Below are 18,257 nucleotides of genomic sequence, written 5' to 3' on the forward strand. Positions count from 1 at the left end.
GGCTGCCCGCGTCCCTCTCTCGGCTGCTCCGCTCGGGCCGCCTGTCAGGCTTGGCGCGGCGCGGGCGGCGGCGGAGGCGGAGCGGAGCCGCCCAGCCTCGGAGCCCCTGCCCCGCGGCCGCGAGCTGCGTCCGAGCCACGTGCCCCACCGGCCCTTTAAACAAGAGCTGCGCTCGCGGCCCGGCCCAAGGCCGCGCACAGCGCCCCCTGCAGCCCGAAGGACCGCATGCGCGCGGCCTGCGGCCCTGCGTCCTCGCGTCCCTGCGTCCCGGAGGCGGCCGCGGGGGCCACCCGGCGCTCGGAGGGGGCAGCCGGCCGCCCAGCCCCACCTGGGCCGCGGGCCGCGCGCGGACGCAGCTCGGTGGCCTGGGCCGTCTGAGCCCTCCGAGATGGCGGGACGGTGGGGCCCCAGAGCCCCATGCCGCGGGGCAACCGGGCCAGGGCGCTGACGCAGGGAACGCGCAGACTTTTCCACACTTTGGGAGTCCCCCTCGGCCCACCGTGGGCGGGGAAGAACGCAGTCCTCGCCGCGAGCCTCAAGGGCATGAAGAGCCACAGTTCTAACACCTTTGCTGGACCCAAAGTGACGGCTTGATGCCCAGGAAATAATGTGTGTGGGGGGCGGTGGGCAGATGAAGGATTTAAAACCCCTTCTTCAGTTTTCCAGAACAAATAGAAAGACCCCAGGAAAAATTTAATCGATTAAAAAAAAGAGAGAGAAAAGAGCCCATCCTCTCTCCCCTGAACTGCTTTGTGAATCTTGAGTCTTTTCCCCTTACCCCGGGGCTGCCTCCCAACAGAACCCCAGAGGTCGTCTGTGCCACACTTTGTCCCCTAAGTCCTTGTGCCACGCTGTCGACAAAAATAAAGGGGCCACAAACGAGACCTGACAAGCTCAAGGGAGGCCTGGAGGCTGAGCCCTACCAGGCTGAGCCCAGCAGACTCAGAACGCTAAACCAACCGCTTAGGATGGTCTGAAATGAAAACTTTGTAACCAAAAGCGAGTTCTGGAAGGCAGTCATGGACTAGGCCTTATCTCCCCTGAGGAAGGTCAACCTTGACCTTAACTGAGCCTGCCTATTGTCTTTTTGCATCTAGGATATACCTTTGAACTGTCTGGGTAATTTCCTTTTTTCTGGACCCCTCACTATAGCCGAGACCACACAGCCCGTCCTTGTTATTGTGGCAACTACCCTACACCCAACTATGTAAAAGGAGTCATCTATTTGTTTGACTTTGTATCCAATCTCAGGGGTTTCCCCACTTAGCTTTCTCCCACTTCATAGATTTTACTAATCCCTTTCACCTCCTCCTTTGATGATAATGTATAAAATAAGGTGCAAAACTGCCATTCCCTGGAGTATTTTCTCAAGCCATTGAGACTTTACTTCCCAACAATTGTCGTCAGTTTGGCTCAGATAAACTCATAAAAATTCTCTACAGGTTTAAACATTTCCTGCGCCGACGACATCCAGTCTTCCCTTGCACAGCAGCCGCCATCTGGGATCCTCGCAGCTCTGCCCATGATGGGCTTGCAGCAGGAGCAAATCCACCGCTAATTCAGGCCCTGAGGCATTTTGAGTCAACCACTCAATCTAGGACCCATTTTTCCTCATTGGGAAAGCGCCTCATTGTGGAAAAGCAGAGTGAATCACTGAATATAACGTGAAATGTGCTCTATGCAGCGTAAGTTTTATTTTCCACCTTTTCTGCATTACCCATTCACCTTAGAATCTTGGTCCAACAAGTCCACAAACTCTCCTGTCTGCATTGGGCGTTATTTCTTATTTTCTAAGATCACAACTTACCAGTATTTTATAATCCTTAACATATTGGTCTGACCGACCCCTGATGAGCTCCTAGTGTAAACCAAAATTAATTTTGGCCTGTAATAAGGAATAAAAGGCGGTTATTTGTGCAAAAAGGAGCTGCAGCCCCAGACACACAGACTAGGGCAGCGACCCAAGACAAAGGGAAGGCCATTCTTCATAGTGAACATTCTGCCCAGCTTCTCAGTTAGGCCCTTTTTGTGCGAGACATCGCAATTGTGAAGTTCCGATAGGACAGAGCAGGTCTCAGCCTATTAGTAGATGAAGCCAAGGTTTCCCTGCAGAGGTTGACCCAGTGCAAACAAGCAGGGGACAGTGCGGGACACTGAGTGTCCAGCCTGAGGCTCTCCCTGGTACGTGGCATTTGCGAGTAGCCTGTCAGCAGACGGCCACTAGGCTCTTATTCGTTACAAAAGTTGGGCCTTCGGTGGACCAGGGGGCCATCTCAGCCGATGAATTCCTTCTCCGGTTCACATCAGGTGAATCTGTCTTCTCAGAGCGCACACTAGGGACCTCTCAGCGCCTCCAGTGCTCACTTGCAAATTGTCTGTTGGGATGCGTTACCTCAGCAGGGAATTTATCAACAAACAGTGCTGTATACTGAGTCCATTCCTTACTACCTTGAAGTAACACTTCCTAACCTTGCCCCAAATTGCAGGGGTGCAGTTAGAGAAAGTATCCGTTTTTCAGCCGGACATGCCCAGGTGTGTAAAGCTGAGGAGGGCAAGCATTAGCAGAGGGAGCCCCGAAGGCAGCCAGGGCTCCCTTCCTCCGAGAAGCCGGCCCCAGTTCAGACAACACCTACCCCTGTTCTGTGAATTCCCCTCATACCTGTTTATTCGATAACCGTGTGGTGAGCACTTACATGCAAAGCCCCTGTGCTTGGCGTTGGGAGTCTGGATGCAATGAAGACACGCTCCCTGCCTTCAAAAACATCACACCCTGTTGACTCTGCCTTGTCAATCTCGTCCATCTCTCCCGTCTGCTGTTTTCTTTTCTGCTCTTCTTCCTGCAGCTGTACCCACTCAGGGTTTTGGGGGTTTTGTTTTTACTTTTTAATATTTATTTTAGAGGAGGGATAGGGAGAGAGAAAGAGAGGGAGGGATACAGCGATGTGTGAGAGAAACATCCATCGGTTGCCTCTCATATGCGCCCCACCGAGGGACCAAGCCCACAACCCGGGCCTCTCCCCAGACCGGGAGTCAAACTGGTGACCTTTCCGCTCTACAGGGTGCCGCCCAACCCACGGGGCCGCACGGGGCAGGGTTTTTATTGGCTCTTGCTGGTCTCACTCAAAAACCTTCTACCGTCCCTCCATTCTCAAAACAACAAAAAAGTATGATATAACTCTTATTAGGTTAACATTCCCAAATCACAGTTAGAAGCAGGCCACCCTTTTGCTCAAAACTCTCAGATCCCTGTCATTAACTCAGTAAAATCCAAACCCCTTCGCCTGATCTCACCCTCTCTTTCCAGCCACAACCCCCAATATGCCCCCTCTCACACCCCACCCTCTGGCCGAATGAAGTGAATTGGCATTTATTTGTTCACGCCCATAATGTCTCCCATCTTGTCCATGTTGCTCCACTCAGAATATCCTCTTCCCATCCTTAGGGATCCAGCTCAGAAATCAGCTCCCGTAAAGCCTTCCCCAATGTCCCACAACCACGTCATTATTCTCTGACTTCTTAGACCTTTAGCCTCACTTGGGACATACAACGTTCTCCCTTGCATTAGAGTCCCCTAAGCCCGTGAACCCAACAGCGGCCCCCGATTTCCCCTTGCGCCCCTCCGCAGGCTTTGCACATAGAGGCGGCGCGTATTTCTGAGCAAACAAGCTGGAAGGCAGAGTGGAAAACGGGGCCGGCTAGGCAAGGGCTGTGTGAGTGTGCAGCGCGGGAACAAACGGGTTTTCTCCCTAGGGCACGGGGCTTTGCATGCTGACTAAGCATTTACAACAGTGCCTGGAGAATAGGGGCTCAATATAGAGTTGTTGAATTACAAAAATAAAATAAAATAAAGGAGGAAAGCTTTCCCAGGAGGTTACAAACTCAACCGTGAAAGAGAGACAGGACCTGGTTCTCAGAGGCGACGTTTCTGGGAGGGGCTGAATGTGGAGGCAGGGAAGCACGGCCTCCCGACCGACCGCAAGACCAAGGTTGAGACAAGAGCAGAGAGGGAAGGAACTCAGAGGTTAGGTTGTCAAAGTCGCGAGTTCCACACTAAAAAGCTTGCTCTCCAGCAGGGCCAGTCGAAGGCACCGTGAGGCTCGCAGGAAAGCCCACATCCGGCTGGGGTTCCGGGGCCAAAGCTCTGGTGGCAGCCAGACGGGTGTGGCTCGACGGAGGAGGCCAGTGAGGCCGAGTGGTTCAGGGGGCGACAATTAGGACCTAACCTGTTCCAACAGGAGGAAGAAGGTAGGACAGATGAGCCCCTAATGTTCGGCATTTAATTCTTCCGTGTGTTGACTTGATTCTGCTACCTCGATCAGCCTTGGCCCTCGGACAGTTCCGGTTCCAGTTTTCCTCTCGGCGCCTCGCTGAGCAGACTTCCCGGGAGGATGGCGGAGAGGCCAGAGGCTGACCTTTTGGATCATTCAGGACAGTGCCCTTGTGTGCAATCACCCGGGTCTGTTGCTAGAATGCAGATTCCCACTCAGTGGCTCTGAGCCTGCATTTCTGCCAGGCTCCCAGGGGTTGCTGCTGCGTCAGACACCACACACACTGTGGGTAACAAGGGCTTTGAATCCAACCCGGACACCAGGTACTTCATTGTGGGCAACACCAGGTGACAGACCAAAAAGTCGCTGGGACAGTTCCCGGTCAGATGCCTGGGTTGTGGGCCAGGTGCCCAGTTGGGGGCCTGTGTGAGGCAGCTGATGGATGTTTCTTTCCCTCTCTTAATATAAATAACTTCAAAAAAGATTTTATTTTTAGAGAGAGGGGAAGGGCGGGGGAGAGAGGGAGACATTGATGTGAGAAACATCCATTGGTTGCCTCTTTTGGCACCCCCGACTGGGCACCAAAACCTGGGCACATGCCCCAACTGGGAATTGAACTGGCGACTTCTCTCTTCGTAGGATAACACTCAGATGAGCCACACCAGTCGAAGCTTATCTATTTATCTTATTTGTTCCTTTTTATCCCCGTATCCCACTCCTTCCATGGGTGACTGTAATGTCTTTAATGTGTAACTTTTCATCTCCGTTGTTTTGTGTACATAATTGGTATCATTATAGATTTCACTCAATTTTTTTTAAAGATTTATTTACTTTTAGAGAGAAGGGAGAAAGAGAGGAAGAGAAACATCAATGTGTGGTTGTCGTTTGAATTCCCTGCTGGGGACCTGACCTGGTCCTCAACCCAGGCGTGTGCCCTGACTGGGGGTTGAACCCATGACACTTTAGTTTGCAGGCCAGCACTCAATCCACTGAGCCACACCAGCCAAGGCAGATTTTTTACATTTTCCACCCAGCACTGTATGTTTAAGATCAACCCGTGTGCCTACACATACACATACAATATTCCCAACTGCTAACCAGCACTCCCCGGTGCCTACGACCTGCCCACGGCCGACACCGGCCGGTCTGCAGCCCTCCACCCCCACGCACAGGGCCCGAAACACGCCCTCTTCTCCTCTGCGCTAGGTTTAAGCCAGGCCTCTGTTGCTGCTCCAGGTCAGAGGCCTCATCTTCCTTGATCCCAGACGTGTCTTCTTGACAATGGGAGAAAAACATCCAACATGAGCACTTTTTCTTTGCCAGTAGCAAGTTTTATTCTAAGCAACTGCCAAGTCATCGAAGGGGGCACTCACACAGGAGCCAGGAGCCCACTCCCGAACAACAGCGCGGCGGCAGGCACCGCGCACTCCCGGCAGGCGCGCGGCTGTGCGCCTCTCCTCCGCCACGTCCGGGACTGTCAGTCCCAGGACAATTACTGGAAAGTGTGTCACCTGAACAACCCTAAGGAACAACCGGTCTAACAGGAACAAACTCAGATAACCACTGATACAAGCTGAACAACCTTAAGTAACAAAGGAGCCGTGTACCCTGTGAGGCCGCAGATCCCAGCAGGGTGCGGACGAAAGAGGCACTCCGAACGCCTGGGAGGCTGCGGCTCCTTCCGTCGGGCTCCCTTGCCAGACGCTTCACTCTCCGCGGGGAGCTTCGGGGTCCACCCCTACTGCTCTCTCCCTCTCAGTCCTTTTGATTCAGTGAGTCCCACCCAAGTGCGCTAAGACTCCCCACAACGAGGGGCCCGCACATTGCACCCTGATGCACCCTGACCGTGGCCTGAGTGTGGGTGGGCCGAACGAGCCCAGACACACCTCCCTCCCAGACGGCAGGCCAGGCCCTGCGTTAGGAACTTCTACAGCGCTGGAAATTAAAAAAACAAGTGTTGGGCTGTATTTTTTTTTAAAGTCAACTAAAATCTAATTCCAAAAAGGTTCTTCAGAGCAGGGTGAGTTCGTTTAAATTACTTTTCTACATGTTATTAAGGAGACTACGAAAGGAGAGGGAACGGAGGGTTACGCTCCCCAGAGCTCTTCTGCACACCTGCTACTCCTTTGGCCTGACTGGCCCCCCCACCACCCCGGGGGAAGACCTTAAACGCTGGGCCAGGCCCTCGAACCAGCCCTGGACCACGAGCATTGGCGTGGATGCGAAAACCCAGGACGGGAAGGTGCCGAAGACACGGCGAGCTCAGCAGCAGGGTAGACAGCAGGGTGGCCTGGCCCGGCCCGCTCCGCGCAGTTCTGGGGGCCGGGCTCGGCCTGCCGCTCGGCCAAGGTTAGGCAAATCAAAGCGACTCCCCTCAGGAAGAAGTCAGTCCCTGACTCCGCACAGTGTCTCTTCGGGAGACCAATGCCAGCCCCCTCGGCCCCCCCCGGACAGGCGAGGGGCTGGCACCCTTAAAGCAGGCCGTTGGGCCTCCCCGGCTCCAGGGCCAGCCCGCCGCGCTCGCGCTGGTGGATCTTCTGGTGCTGCAGCAGGTGCTGCTTCTGCACGAAGCTCCGCTCGCACTCGGGGCAGGTGTAGGGCCGCTCGCCCGTGTGGATGCGCTGGTGCCGCACTAGATCCGACGGGTGGCTGAAGCTCTTGCCACAGTAACCACAGATGAGCGAGCTCCGGCTCTTCCTCCAGGGGATGTGGCCTGGCAGGGCGACCAGGCTGTTGGGCGAGAACCTCTCCTGGACACGCTGGCCACCACTGGGCCCCTCCTGCAGGTGGCAGCGCTGGTGGGTCACCAGGCTCACCCTGCAGCTGAAGCTCCTCATGCAAATGTCACACTGATGCTGCTTTGTCTTCTTGGACTGGGGCTTCAGCCGCGGCCTGGGCCTGAGGCTCTCCTCGGGCTCCGGGGCGGCGGGAGGCTCCCACCCCGAGTGGGTCCGCAGGTAGGTGGCCAGCTGCTGCTCGCAGCGGAAGCTGAGCTCGCACTCGGGACATTCGAAGGGGCCGGGGGGGTCCCTCTGCAGCTTCAGGCCCTGCCCGCATTCCTGACCCAGCACCACCGGCCTATTAGATTTCTGCTTCGAGGGGAGGCCCAGGCTTCTGTCACTGCCGGGGTCTCTGCCGCTGTCCATGGGCTCCTCTAGGTTAGTGTCCCGGGGATCTGATTCCAAGAGGACAGAGGCGCCCTGGCCGTTCCAGAGCTCGGTCTGCACCGGGCCCAGGAAGGCCTGCTCTTCCGCGACGCCCGGGAACTCGCCGGGGAGGTCCTCCGGGCGCTCCTGTCCCTGGGGGGACTCCATCTCCTGCTTGATCATGACCCCTTCGGCTGTCAAAACAGAGAGAGCCAACAAAAAAAGATCACATTCTAATGCCTTTGGTTTCTTCAGAGCTAAATAAACATCTGTGAATTCCAGAAGGGCTCAAATCAAAGGATCGAGGGAATTAGAACAATCTGGAGAATGGCTGGCTTCCAAAACCCGAAAAATGAAACCTCTACTCAGGTAGAGGCATGTCGATCGGAAATCTGAATATATTATTCTTATAAACAACGTTATAGAGGAGAGTTGTCCAAGCTTGTCCACAATTTGTATCTAATCTCTGAAAAATGACTAAATATACCAAAAGATTATACTAATTTAGAAAAGTGTTAAAGTAATAATGATTAAAAAAAACCAACTAAACCTACAGCTTAAAAATTCACATGTCCAGCCCCGCTTTTCCTGTACATTCCCGCCAAGTGATCCAGCTTACAAATGCTTGTCCTGCCTCTTCCCCCACCAGCCTCGCCCCTGAGGCCGACCGACCCCCCTCGGAACGCTCCAGGGGTTCTGACCGGCCCATGATGTCCTCTCCTCTGTGGGGCCCGAGGGACTCAGATGTGGTCATGAATCCCAAGGGTCCTACATAGTGGTAAGGAGTTAAGACACGTATGATAGGCGAACAAATGATATTTGGAAAAGAGCCTGGAGTAAACCAATGCCACATGAGGTTACTGATAATCAGTGTTTGGCAGTTTGGCAGTTCAGGGAAAGCTCCTGATGGGCTGCAAGGAGTGGGAAGGGGCGCAGAATATTCTGGAGCCACTCACCTGGGTGCACACCGCCAAGGGCTTCCTCCTCCAGGTCACCCAGCATCTCTGTACCCAACTCCGCTTCTCCTTCTGGCTGGCCAAGGACCTCTGGGTTGGAAACGGCACAATGTGAGCCCAGGAGAGTAAAATCTCATTGCGCACAGGTCATTTGCTGACGAACCAGGCGACCAATGTCAAGGAGTCCCTATCAGAACTCTGTAAAGTTCAAAGTGCTACTCTTGTCCCTTTGCCCGTGCCATTTGGGACAATCAGAGAACGACGGCCGCCGGACGGCCGCACCCGGCTAACGGCCCCCTCGGTGCTCCTCCTGCGGCAGCTGCTTGTGGCTCCGGTCGCCGGGTGGGGGAGCCCCCCACTCACCTCGCCAACACCGTCGCGCCCTCACACGCACGGGGTCTCACGCGCCACCGCCTTTTCGGGGCCTGGTTTCATCTGGGCCGAAGCCCTGCAAGCCCGGCAGGCCCTGGCTCCTGCCCGCGGCGGACAAGGCAACAGCCACGGGCCGAGCACGCGACCCAGCCGGGGTGGCGGTGACCTCTCGGACCCGCCTGCCACTCTCCTCCCGCCTCCACTCTGCCCCACTGGCCTTCCGGACACGCCCCCACAGATCTCGGCGGTAAAAGGCTTCACTGACGAAGCAAAGGGCATGTAAAATGCAATAGCTAATACTTTGCACATCAAGATATACAGGGTCCAGCAGAAGGAGCACCTGCTTGAGTGTGGTGGGTAGGGTCATAAGATGGGTGTAATAATTTATAGTTCTAATTTGAACATTTCACGTACAATGTCATCCAGTGTGCTTGAGTGTGATATTATGTTACAGAATGACATGCTTTACAAGATTTTGTAATAAAAGAGGGGCGTTATTTGTGCCGGGCCCTGTGTCTGTTAAGCAACACTCCTAATTGACACAAAATAAATACTGGGACCACGACCGGCTGTGATGCCAGCCAGGTGCCAAGGACAATTTTCAGTTACCCTGTGCTGCCTGTCACCCCACGTAGCGAAAGGCTTCCTATCAAAGGGTCTTAAGTATTAAAAGCAGCACAAGGACCTGTAGCCATGCTATGCCATAGAGCACATGATGGCATCTTATCTACCAGTAAATAGTATCACAACCTGACCATGTGACCACCAAGAGGCAACGTCCTCATACGCTGAGGACATGGAGACCCCCATTTCTGCACCCAGCACGGGCGGGGGGCCACAGGGCGCCTGGGAGAACTCTCGGAAGGAAGCTGCCGCTTACTCAGGGAGACCAGAGTCTCGTAGTTGCTCATCATCACGTTTCTGTACAGCTCCTTCTGCCAGTCCTCCAGGTTCTCCCACTCCTGCTCCGAGAAACAGACGCCATCGGTGTCCAGGGACCGGGACACCTGAAATCACAGAGCCACGCAGTGAGTGCTTCCAGTCTCAGCCAGGGGAAAAGAGCCAGCAGTGGAGAGTCTTTAAAAAAAGGACTACCTTGGGGGCCTCCCCGGTGCCACCCGGGGGCAGGCGCAGGACCCAGAAGTTCCGGTTCCGCAGCAGGTTCTCCATGTTCTCCAGGCGCCTCTGCAGCAGCCCGTACTCCTGCAGCAGGGTCCCCAGCACGGCCCACTTGCCCTCCAGCTGGTTCCCGAACTCCAAGGTCATCTTCTCAAAGTCGGCCAGCTTCTTCTCCACTGTCTCCATGCGTCTCTCCAGGCTCTGCAGCTGGGCGGCCTGGGACTCCATCCTCTTCTCCACCGCCTGGATGGCGGCCACCACGGCCTGCAGGGGGAGCTCTGCTGGCGGAGGGCGGGGGCTTTCCTCTGGCGCGGGCGGGGGCGGCGGAGAAGAAGCCAGGGGTGTGGCGCGGCGCTTCCTCCTGTGCTGGAGAACCAGACACAGGCCCCTCGGTCAGCCAGCGCCGCTCCGGGCGGCAGGTAAAGGACCCAACGGTCCGGGGGCCCAGCAGCACGCAGGGCTGGTACCCTGCATCGACTTTTTTAAATTCATAAAGCATGTCCTGGTGTATGCCGATACTGCAAATTATACACGTATATTGTAATAAAAAATAGTGAAAAGTAGAAAGGAAGAAGGGAGGATTATGTAAAATACCGCTATCCAGAAATGAGCTGTTAGAATTTTGGTGTATTTCCTATTAAGTTTTTTCATCTTGTGAATGTATTTATTTTTCAAAAAAAATTGAGATCATATTATATGTATGTTTTGTTACCTGTGTTTCATACCTAGCATTTCCTCTAAGACTTTTCTGTGTCAGCATTCCTTTTTTTTTTTTTAAATCTACACACGAGGATATGTTTATTGATTTTAAAGACAGAGGGAGGAAGGGAGGGAGGGGCAGACGGAGGGAGAGAGAGAATGGTAACATGAGACAGAAACACAAACCAATTGCCTCCCATAAGCACCCTGATCAGAGATCGAACCTGCAACCTTGGCGTATCAGGATGATGCTCTAACCTGCTGAGCCACCTGGCCAGGGCAGGATTCATTTTTTAAACTGATGTCTCTCTATTTGACATTTTGGACTATACTTGTGATATTTTCCTGCAATAAATCATATAACTGACATCTACTCTTGACCCCACGTTCCTGTCTGACGTCCTGGTTGATCACGTCCCCCTCACTAAAAACCTCCCAGCAGCTCCTTATGATAAAGGTCCCTTAGCAGGGTCTGCAAGACACAACTCGGTCGCCTTGCACCCTGGCAGCTGGTATAAGCAAATGACACCTTCTCAATCCCTCACAGACATTCACCGAAATGATCCGAGTCCTCTGACGCTCTTCCCACACCTCTTACTTTTACAGTCCATCCCTGACAGGAGGGATTCGCTGTGGCTAAAGCTCAGCCAAAGGACCAGAACTGGCACTTGGGAGGTCTTCCTGAAACCGACCCCTCAGCCCCGCGGCGCCACTGCATGCTCTCACGCCAGTCCTAGTCCCCAAAGCGTCACACTCCTTTCTACAACACACTTTATTCATGGCTGCCTCTCTCACCATGAGACCGGGACCCAGAGAAGGAACGTTTATTGGCCATTTGGCTTTCCCTTCCGTGAACCACCTGCTGCAGTCTTACCCATTTATCTTGCGGGTTACCTGACTTTCCCTTCCTGTCCCCTAGGACTTTGTTGTAAATTCTGGACACTAATCTTTATCGCTTATATACTTGTATGTTGCAAATATCTTCTCCTTATTTTTTTTTTACCCTCTTCAATATCACGTGATAAAAAGTCCTGAACTTTAATGGAGTTATATTTTATCAGTATTAATACTTTTATGGTTTGAATTTTTGTGTCAGGTGTAAAAAAAAAAAATCTATAACCCACAGTACAGTCTTCTAAATACTTTATAGTTTCAACTTTCTCTTTTAAGTACATATCTCAACTGGAACTGATAAGTTGTGTACAGTGCAAGACTCGATTTTCATAGGGGAAAAGAGCAGATCTAACGCTCTATGATGAAAAGTCCGTCAGTTACACATTGGCCCCCAATGCTACCTCTGTCATAAATCGAGTTTTCTTACATATCGGTCTGTTTCTGGCGTCTGTATTCTGTTCCACGGCTCAATTTTTCTACTGCTTTTCCACTGTCACCATCTTAACGGCCACGGCTTTCGATAATTACCGGTGTCCAGTAAGGCAAGTCCCACCTCCTTGTTTTTCAGGAGTGTACTGACTATTCTGTGCCTGCTGATATTCTACAGCTCGGAGAGGTTTCACAAAAGTATCTTTGGAAATTTCGTCTGGCACTGCATCAGATCCACAGGTAAATTTGAGACGTGACATCTTTAGGGTGAGATGTTTCAATCTGATTATCTTTCAGTATTTAAACATATTTCCAGGGCACCTGTTCCACTCATCAACTGCTGTATAACAAACCCCCAAATTTAGCAGCTTGAGACAACATCTGTTTTGTTCATGAATCTGTAATTAAATGGGGGCTTGGCAGGGAAGGTTTGACTCTGCCCCACTCTGTCACCTAGAGCGAACCACAGGCAGGCGGGCACCGGAACCCCCTGTGGGATCCCACGCTGCATGGAGAGGACGCGGGTGACGTTCTGTTCAGCAGCCCTGCCGACGGCCACAGTCCACGGTCGGCCTCAAACGTCAGGACACTTTCATTACTGACAGGGTTTGGTTTGGGTTTTTCTTTGCCTTCTCTCTCTCGTTTATTAATCTCTCTATACATCAAAATTATGTACGAGGTCTGCCCAGAAGGTATCCAGCCATGTAATATAAAAAAATAGAGACATTTATTGAAGAAGATACAAGAAACATTGTACATAGGACAATGATGCTTCAGTCCCCTGCAAAGCAGGCACCTTGGGACCTCACACACAGCTCTCCCAGTCGCCATCAGCTGCCCCGTCGTATTTTCCTGAGTCCGATTGACGGTCTGAAATCTCTTCCCTTTCAAAAATATTTTAGTTTTGGGAAAAACCAGAAGTCGCAGGGCGCCAAATCTGGGCTGTAGGGTGGCTGAGTCACCGGGGTGATTTGATGTTTTGCCAAAAAATTCTGCACAAGACGTGATGCCTGAGCAGGCACACTGTCCTGATGAAGCTGCTAGTCCCCAGGCGCCCGTAGCTGCGGCTTCTGAATCATCCCAATAGTTTCTGTGGAGGAATGCTCAAGCTTAACGCAAAATTCAACACAGATCTGCTGCGCTACTTGCTCAGCCATTTTGAATGTGACAGCCACACAGTACTCATGCTCCCTCAGTTGCATCTACGGCCCCACTGACTAGTACAGGGATGCCACTGTTGTTCTCACATGCTCATTCCAGTCCACTCTCCTTGGCCGCCAGGTTACATGGATGTCGCACAAACCATTCTCGTTACATTAACAAAGGCTAGACTTTTTCCAGCCCAAGTGTATGGGATAAATATATGGGAAAAATTAATCCTATCCTTTACATATGTGCTGTGCAATATAATAGCTACTAGAAACATGTGGCTGTTTAGAGTTAAAGGAGTTGAAGTTAAATTAAAAATATAAGTTCCTCAGTCATACTAGCTCCATTTCAAAGACTCTCTAGCCACATGTAACTTGTGGCTACCTTCCTGAGCAGTGCAGAGACTTTCCATCCTTCCAGGAAGTTCTACTGGAGGGAGGTACTGCCCCCTTCCTAATTGTTACTGTGTGATAAGATACTCAGGCAATGTTACAACCTTCTGCTTTGGGAGTGAATTTTCCTTGTAGTTCCATCAATTTTTGTTTTATATATTCTGAGGCTATATAATTAGGTTCACATAAGATTACAAATGCCGTATCAAGCTGTAAATTGAGTCTTTTACCATTATAAAAATAGTATTAGCCCTCTGTCTCTAGCCATTTTAATATATTTAAGCCAATTTTCTTTTGATTAGTACTAACTTGGTATATGTTTTCATATCCTTTCATATTCAACCATTTCTACAACTTTATCCCTTAGTTGTATCTGTTATAAACCATATAGTTGAATTAATTCATTTACATTTATTCTAATTGATGTTTTTTACCTTTTCTGTGATTTATCCCATCTTTCACCTTCTTTCTTTGTTTTTTAATCCTCACCCTAGGATTATGTTTATTGATTTCAGAGAGGGAGAAAGAGGGGAAGCAGAGATGGGGGAGAGAGAGAGAAACACCCACTGATTGTCTCCTGTACACACCCCAGCCGAGGACCAAACCCACAACCCAGGTATGTGCCCTGACCAGGAACCAAACCTACAACCTTTTGTTCTAAAGGAGGATGCGCAAACCAACCGAGCGGCCAGGCCAGGGCTAGACAATTTTTTCTTATTCTATTACTCCTCCTTTCAATTTGTAGGGTATGCAGCTTTTAGCAATTTGTAGGGTATGTAGGCTTTTAGCAATTATCCTAGAAATTACAGGGAGCATACCTAGAGACTTCAAATGTCGGAATTCTGATCCCTAACGTTTACATCAGTGATGCCGTGTATGTTCATTCTGCCTTGGTTTTTTCCTCTACAAGAGATTACTATTTTAGTCAGTCAATATTTGCTTAGATTTACCCATTTTTTCCCTTTCCTTCTTTTTTTTTTTTAAAAGATTTTATTTATTTACTTTTAGAGAGAGGGGAAAGGAGGGAAGAGAGGGAGAAAAACATCCGCCCCGGCTGGGACAGGGCCGCGCCCTGCCTCACTGGGAATCCAACCAGCGACCTTTTGCTTTTCAAGACAACACCCAGCCAACTGAGCCACACCGGCCAGGGCTACATTTACCCATTTTCATGGATGATCATACTTTTTTACTTTTTTAGACTTTCCAATTGGGATAATTTTCCTTAACCTGAAGTATATCCTTTAGAATTTCCTTTAATGACAATGTATTGGTAGCAAACCATCAATTTTAATTTGTCTAAAAATATCTTCTCTTTACCCTTGTTTTTGAAAGTTACTTTTGCTGAGTATAAAAATCTGGGATCACAGGTATTTTCTTTCAGCCCATTGATGACATCATCTTACTGTTACCCTGCTTCCGCTGTCGCTTTTGCGAAGCTGGATCCCAAGAGTCTTATACGAGTTCATTGACAGGTAATTGGTCTTTCCTTCTCTGGCTGCTTTTAAGAATTCTCTCTGCCATGTATTTTGTACTTTCACTACTATGTGTCTAGATGGAGATTTCTTTTTGCTTATCCTGGTTGGGTTCTACTGGGTTTCCGTGTGTTGGCATTTGCACCAGCCCAACCGTATCCTCAGCTATCAGCTCTTCATCCGTTACGGCCTCCAGTGCGGGGCGTGCGTCTATGTGTGTTCCTTCTGGACTTCCAATCTGTTCTTCTGGAATTTCAGCATCTGAAATCTTTGAAGGTCTAAATTTGTTGCCCATTATTTTTACTGGCTTTTCCTCAGAGTTTAAAAAAAAAAATGTTTATTGATTCTAGCGAGCTAGGAAGGGTGGGCGGGGGAGAGAGACACACACACACACGGATGGGAGGGAGGAACGCTGACCGGCCGTCTTCCACACTGGCCAGGGCTCCTCATAGTTCTTCACTGTTTGTTCGGTAATTTTTTTTTTTATTGTGAATTCATTTTTCTTGGAATTTCATCTATGAGAATTAATTGGAGCCGGAGTTAAATGCAGACTCCTCCAGAGAAGATTTGTGTTTATTTTTCATAGACTGCCAGAGGTTCTACTTTAAACTGAATTTCCTGCTTGAGGTTTGTTGGACCATCCAGGCCATATACATGCAGCCAATAAACCCACTCGAGTCTCAGTATTTTTCAAGGGGCACCTTGCACCCCTCTCTTGGTACCAAGGTTTCAAATATGTAATATTCTCTGCAACTACCTGGGGGTAAGAGCTTGCTGTCGGTCCGCCTGGGTGCTGCCCTCTGAGGTCTCAGCTTTATGGGACTCGGGTAGGAGGAGGTTGCCAGCACCACCGCCTTAGGCTATGAGTTTCGTCTTCTATATTCCAGGCCCCGTAGGTTATAGACACCACAGATGAACATTCAGCAAAAGCCCTCAAAGTTGGTGTCAGGACCCTGGTTTCCTCTTAAGAGCTCCCTCTTTCACTTAGTTTCTGGGTTCCAACTATTCTTTGTAAACATAAATTTCAAATACATTTGTGTCCTCTCCGCCCCAGCATTTTTACTTGTTTTCACCACGGTACCTACTAGGCCACACTGTCAGATAGGAGGTGCCAAATCCTCATTTGACAAGAAAGTGTCTGAGAACAGAAATCCGCTCAAAGGTAATTTAAATACACTCTACAAAGACCGATGCATAAGTCACTTAAAGCACAGCTTTGAATTTTGGAGGATCTTTAAGACTCCTTTTTAAAAACATCTGTCAATGACATCATTGTGCACTGACCGGTCAGGGAAAAGGGCTCTGGAAGTCAGTAAACTTGCCCTCCTGCCCCACTTTTACCACTAATTTGGTCTTGAACAAAAGCCAACTCTTTGACCGTATCACCTTAAAGGAGTCAGAGGAGGTAAACACTAAACATTTGTGTCTTGTCTTCCCAGCTCCCCTGTACTTCCTTGACAGCAAACACCTTCTTTCCTTTCAATCCTTCCCTTCTTAGCTCTTATGTACCTGCTACAAGAATCAAATAGCTCTGGCTGGGTGGCTCAGCTGGGTGCAGGGACGTTCCCCACATCGAAAGGTTGCAGGTTCGATCCCCGGGGTCGGGGCATAGGGGAGGCAACCAATCGATGCTTTTCTCTCTTTCTCTCCCTTCTTTTCTAAAATCAATAAAAACATCCTCGGGTGAGGACTTAAAAAAAAAAAAATCAATGGGTAAAAAAAAAAAATCAATGGGTTAAAAAAAAAAAAGAACCAACCAATGAACGCATAAATAAGTGGAACAACGAATCGATGTTTCTGGATGTTTCCCTCTCTCTCCCTCTCTCTCCCTTCCTCTATCTAAAAATCAATAATAAAAAAACAACAACAACAAAAAAACCAATTAAATTCCAGCCCTGGCCTGGTGTCCTCGGGAGATGCCAAGGTTGCGGGTTCGATCTCCCCTCAGGGCACATGCAAGAAGCAACCAATGCATGCATAACTAAGTGGAACAGCAAATGGGTGTTGCTGTCTCTGTCTCTCCTTCCTGCTCTCTCTCGCTAAATAAATAAAAAAATAAAAAGTATTAAATTCCATCTGCTTTTTCCATAGCACAGCCTCTTGGGCCATCCAATTAGCCAGTACTTTCGAATAACGAGAGCATATCAGAGCTGGCAGGAACCTTAGAGACTATGTAGCAACTAGTCCAACACTCAGTTTCCAGCGAAGAAATCGGAGGCCCAGAGCCGGGTGGCCGGGAGCTGAGTTACGGCTGAAATCCAGTTTCCTGCCTCCATGCCCAGGGCTTTCCTCACCCCGAGCTCTGCGTCCTGCGGGGGCTGGAGGAGATCCGACAGCTTCGCACACCGAACCCAACAAGTCCCCCCGTGAGACACACCTGTCCCCTCGGAGAGGAAGCCCAGCCCGACTTCCACCTGCGGCTGCAACCGCGGGACAGAAGTCCGTAGCGGGACAATGTGGCCGAAGGAACCAGCGAAACACAATGGCCGAGAACGAGCTGGTCGTGGACAAGCCCTGCGCCCCTGGGGTCCCCGGAGCACCCGGCGCGCTCACCGGCAGCGACGGGGACCCAGAGTTCCCAATCCGCGCCACCTCTCCAGCCTGGAAACGGGCTCTCTTTTGGCACCACGGAGAAAACGTGTGGGGACGGTCACAAACCCAAGAACAGGGAACAAGCCTCGGAGAAGTTTCCCGGCAAATGCGCGTGGCGCTGGGGCTCCGGCCCGACGCGGAAGGAATCGGACAGGGGAGGGCAGAGCCCCGGGGTCGCGGGGGCAGGTCCGTACCCACGGGCGCCAGCGGCAGCCGGGGGACACCCCGCCCCGCCCCGGGGCTCCGCCATCCCGAACGCGCCCCCGAGCTGCGCCAGAGGGACCCTTACCCGAGCCGACGCCGATTCCGCCATTGCTGCCCGTCGCCCGTCCACAGCGGAGCCCCGCCTGATACCCTCGGACTGCGCGCGGGTCCGCTGGGCGTCCCCTACCCCTCCTCGAAGCCACCACCAGCTCCGTGTTGACACAAGGCCAAGACTGGCTCCGGCCGCCCGTCCTCGGCGCGCGGGATTCCCATGGCGCCCCCGTGCGGCCGGAGGGTGAAGAGCAGCGCCGCACTCCCGGCCAGGGAGCGGCCAGCGGGGGACTTAGTCCCTCCAAGTCAAGCGCAAGTTCGGAATTTAGGGCAAACCCATGGGACATTGTGTGTGTTTTTTACGTGCCCAGAGCTCTGCTAGGTGCTTTGAGAGATTCCAAAGTGTGTAAAACTCAGACTTTGCTCTGAGGAAAGAATATGTAATCTAGTTGGGGAAAACAGCTATGGTCCCAAATGGCAAGTGTTTGTGTTCCAAAATTTAGCTTTTTAGAAG

The 18,257-nt window shown here is 51.2% G+C and overlaps 1 protein-coding gene across 1 annotated transcript; it reads right to left on the reverse strand.

Annotated features, from left to right (window-relative positions):
- Positions 1–5,437: 5,437 nt before the first annotated feature.
- On the reverse strand, positions 5,438–17,888 carry ZNF212 (zinc finger protein 212). Its single transcript, XM_054564513.1, has 5 exons — positions 17,778–17,888; positions 9,838–10,227; positions 9,623–9,749; positions 8,371–8,460; positions 5,438–7,608 (listed from the first exon to the last, which is right to left on the reverse strand). The coding sequence occupies exons 1-5, from the start codon at positions 17,799–17,801 to the stop codon at positions 6,740–6,742; spliced, it is 1,500 nt and encodes a 499-aa protein (XP_054420488.1). The 5' UTR covers positions 17,802–17,888; the 3' UTR covers positions 5,438–6,739.
- Positions 17,889–18,257: the final 369 nt, after the last annotated feature.

This window comes from Pteronotus mesoamericanus, unplaced genomic scaffold (genome assembly GCF_021234165.1).
Source record: "Pteronotus mesoamericanus isolate MK-2021 breed Mesoamerican mustached bat unplaced genomic scaffold, CSHL_Meso_final scaffold_85, whole genome shotgun sequence".
Lineage (NCBI taxonomy): Eukaryota > Metazoa > Chordata > Mammalia > Chiroptera > Mormoopidae > Pteronotus > Pteronotus mesoamericanus.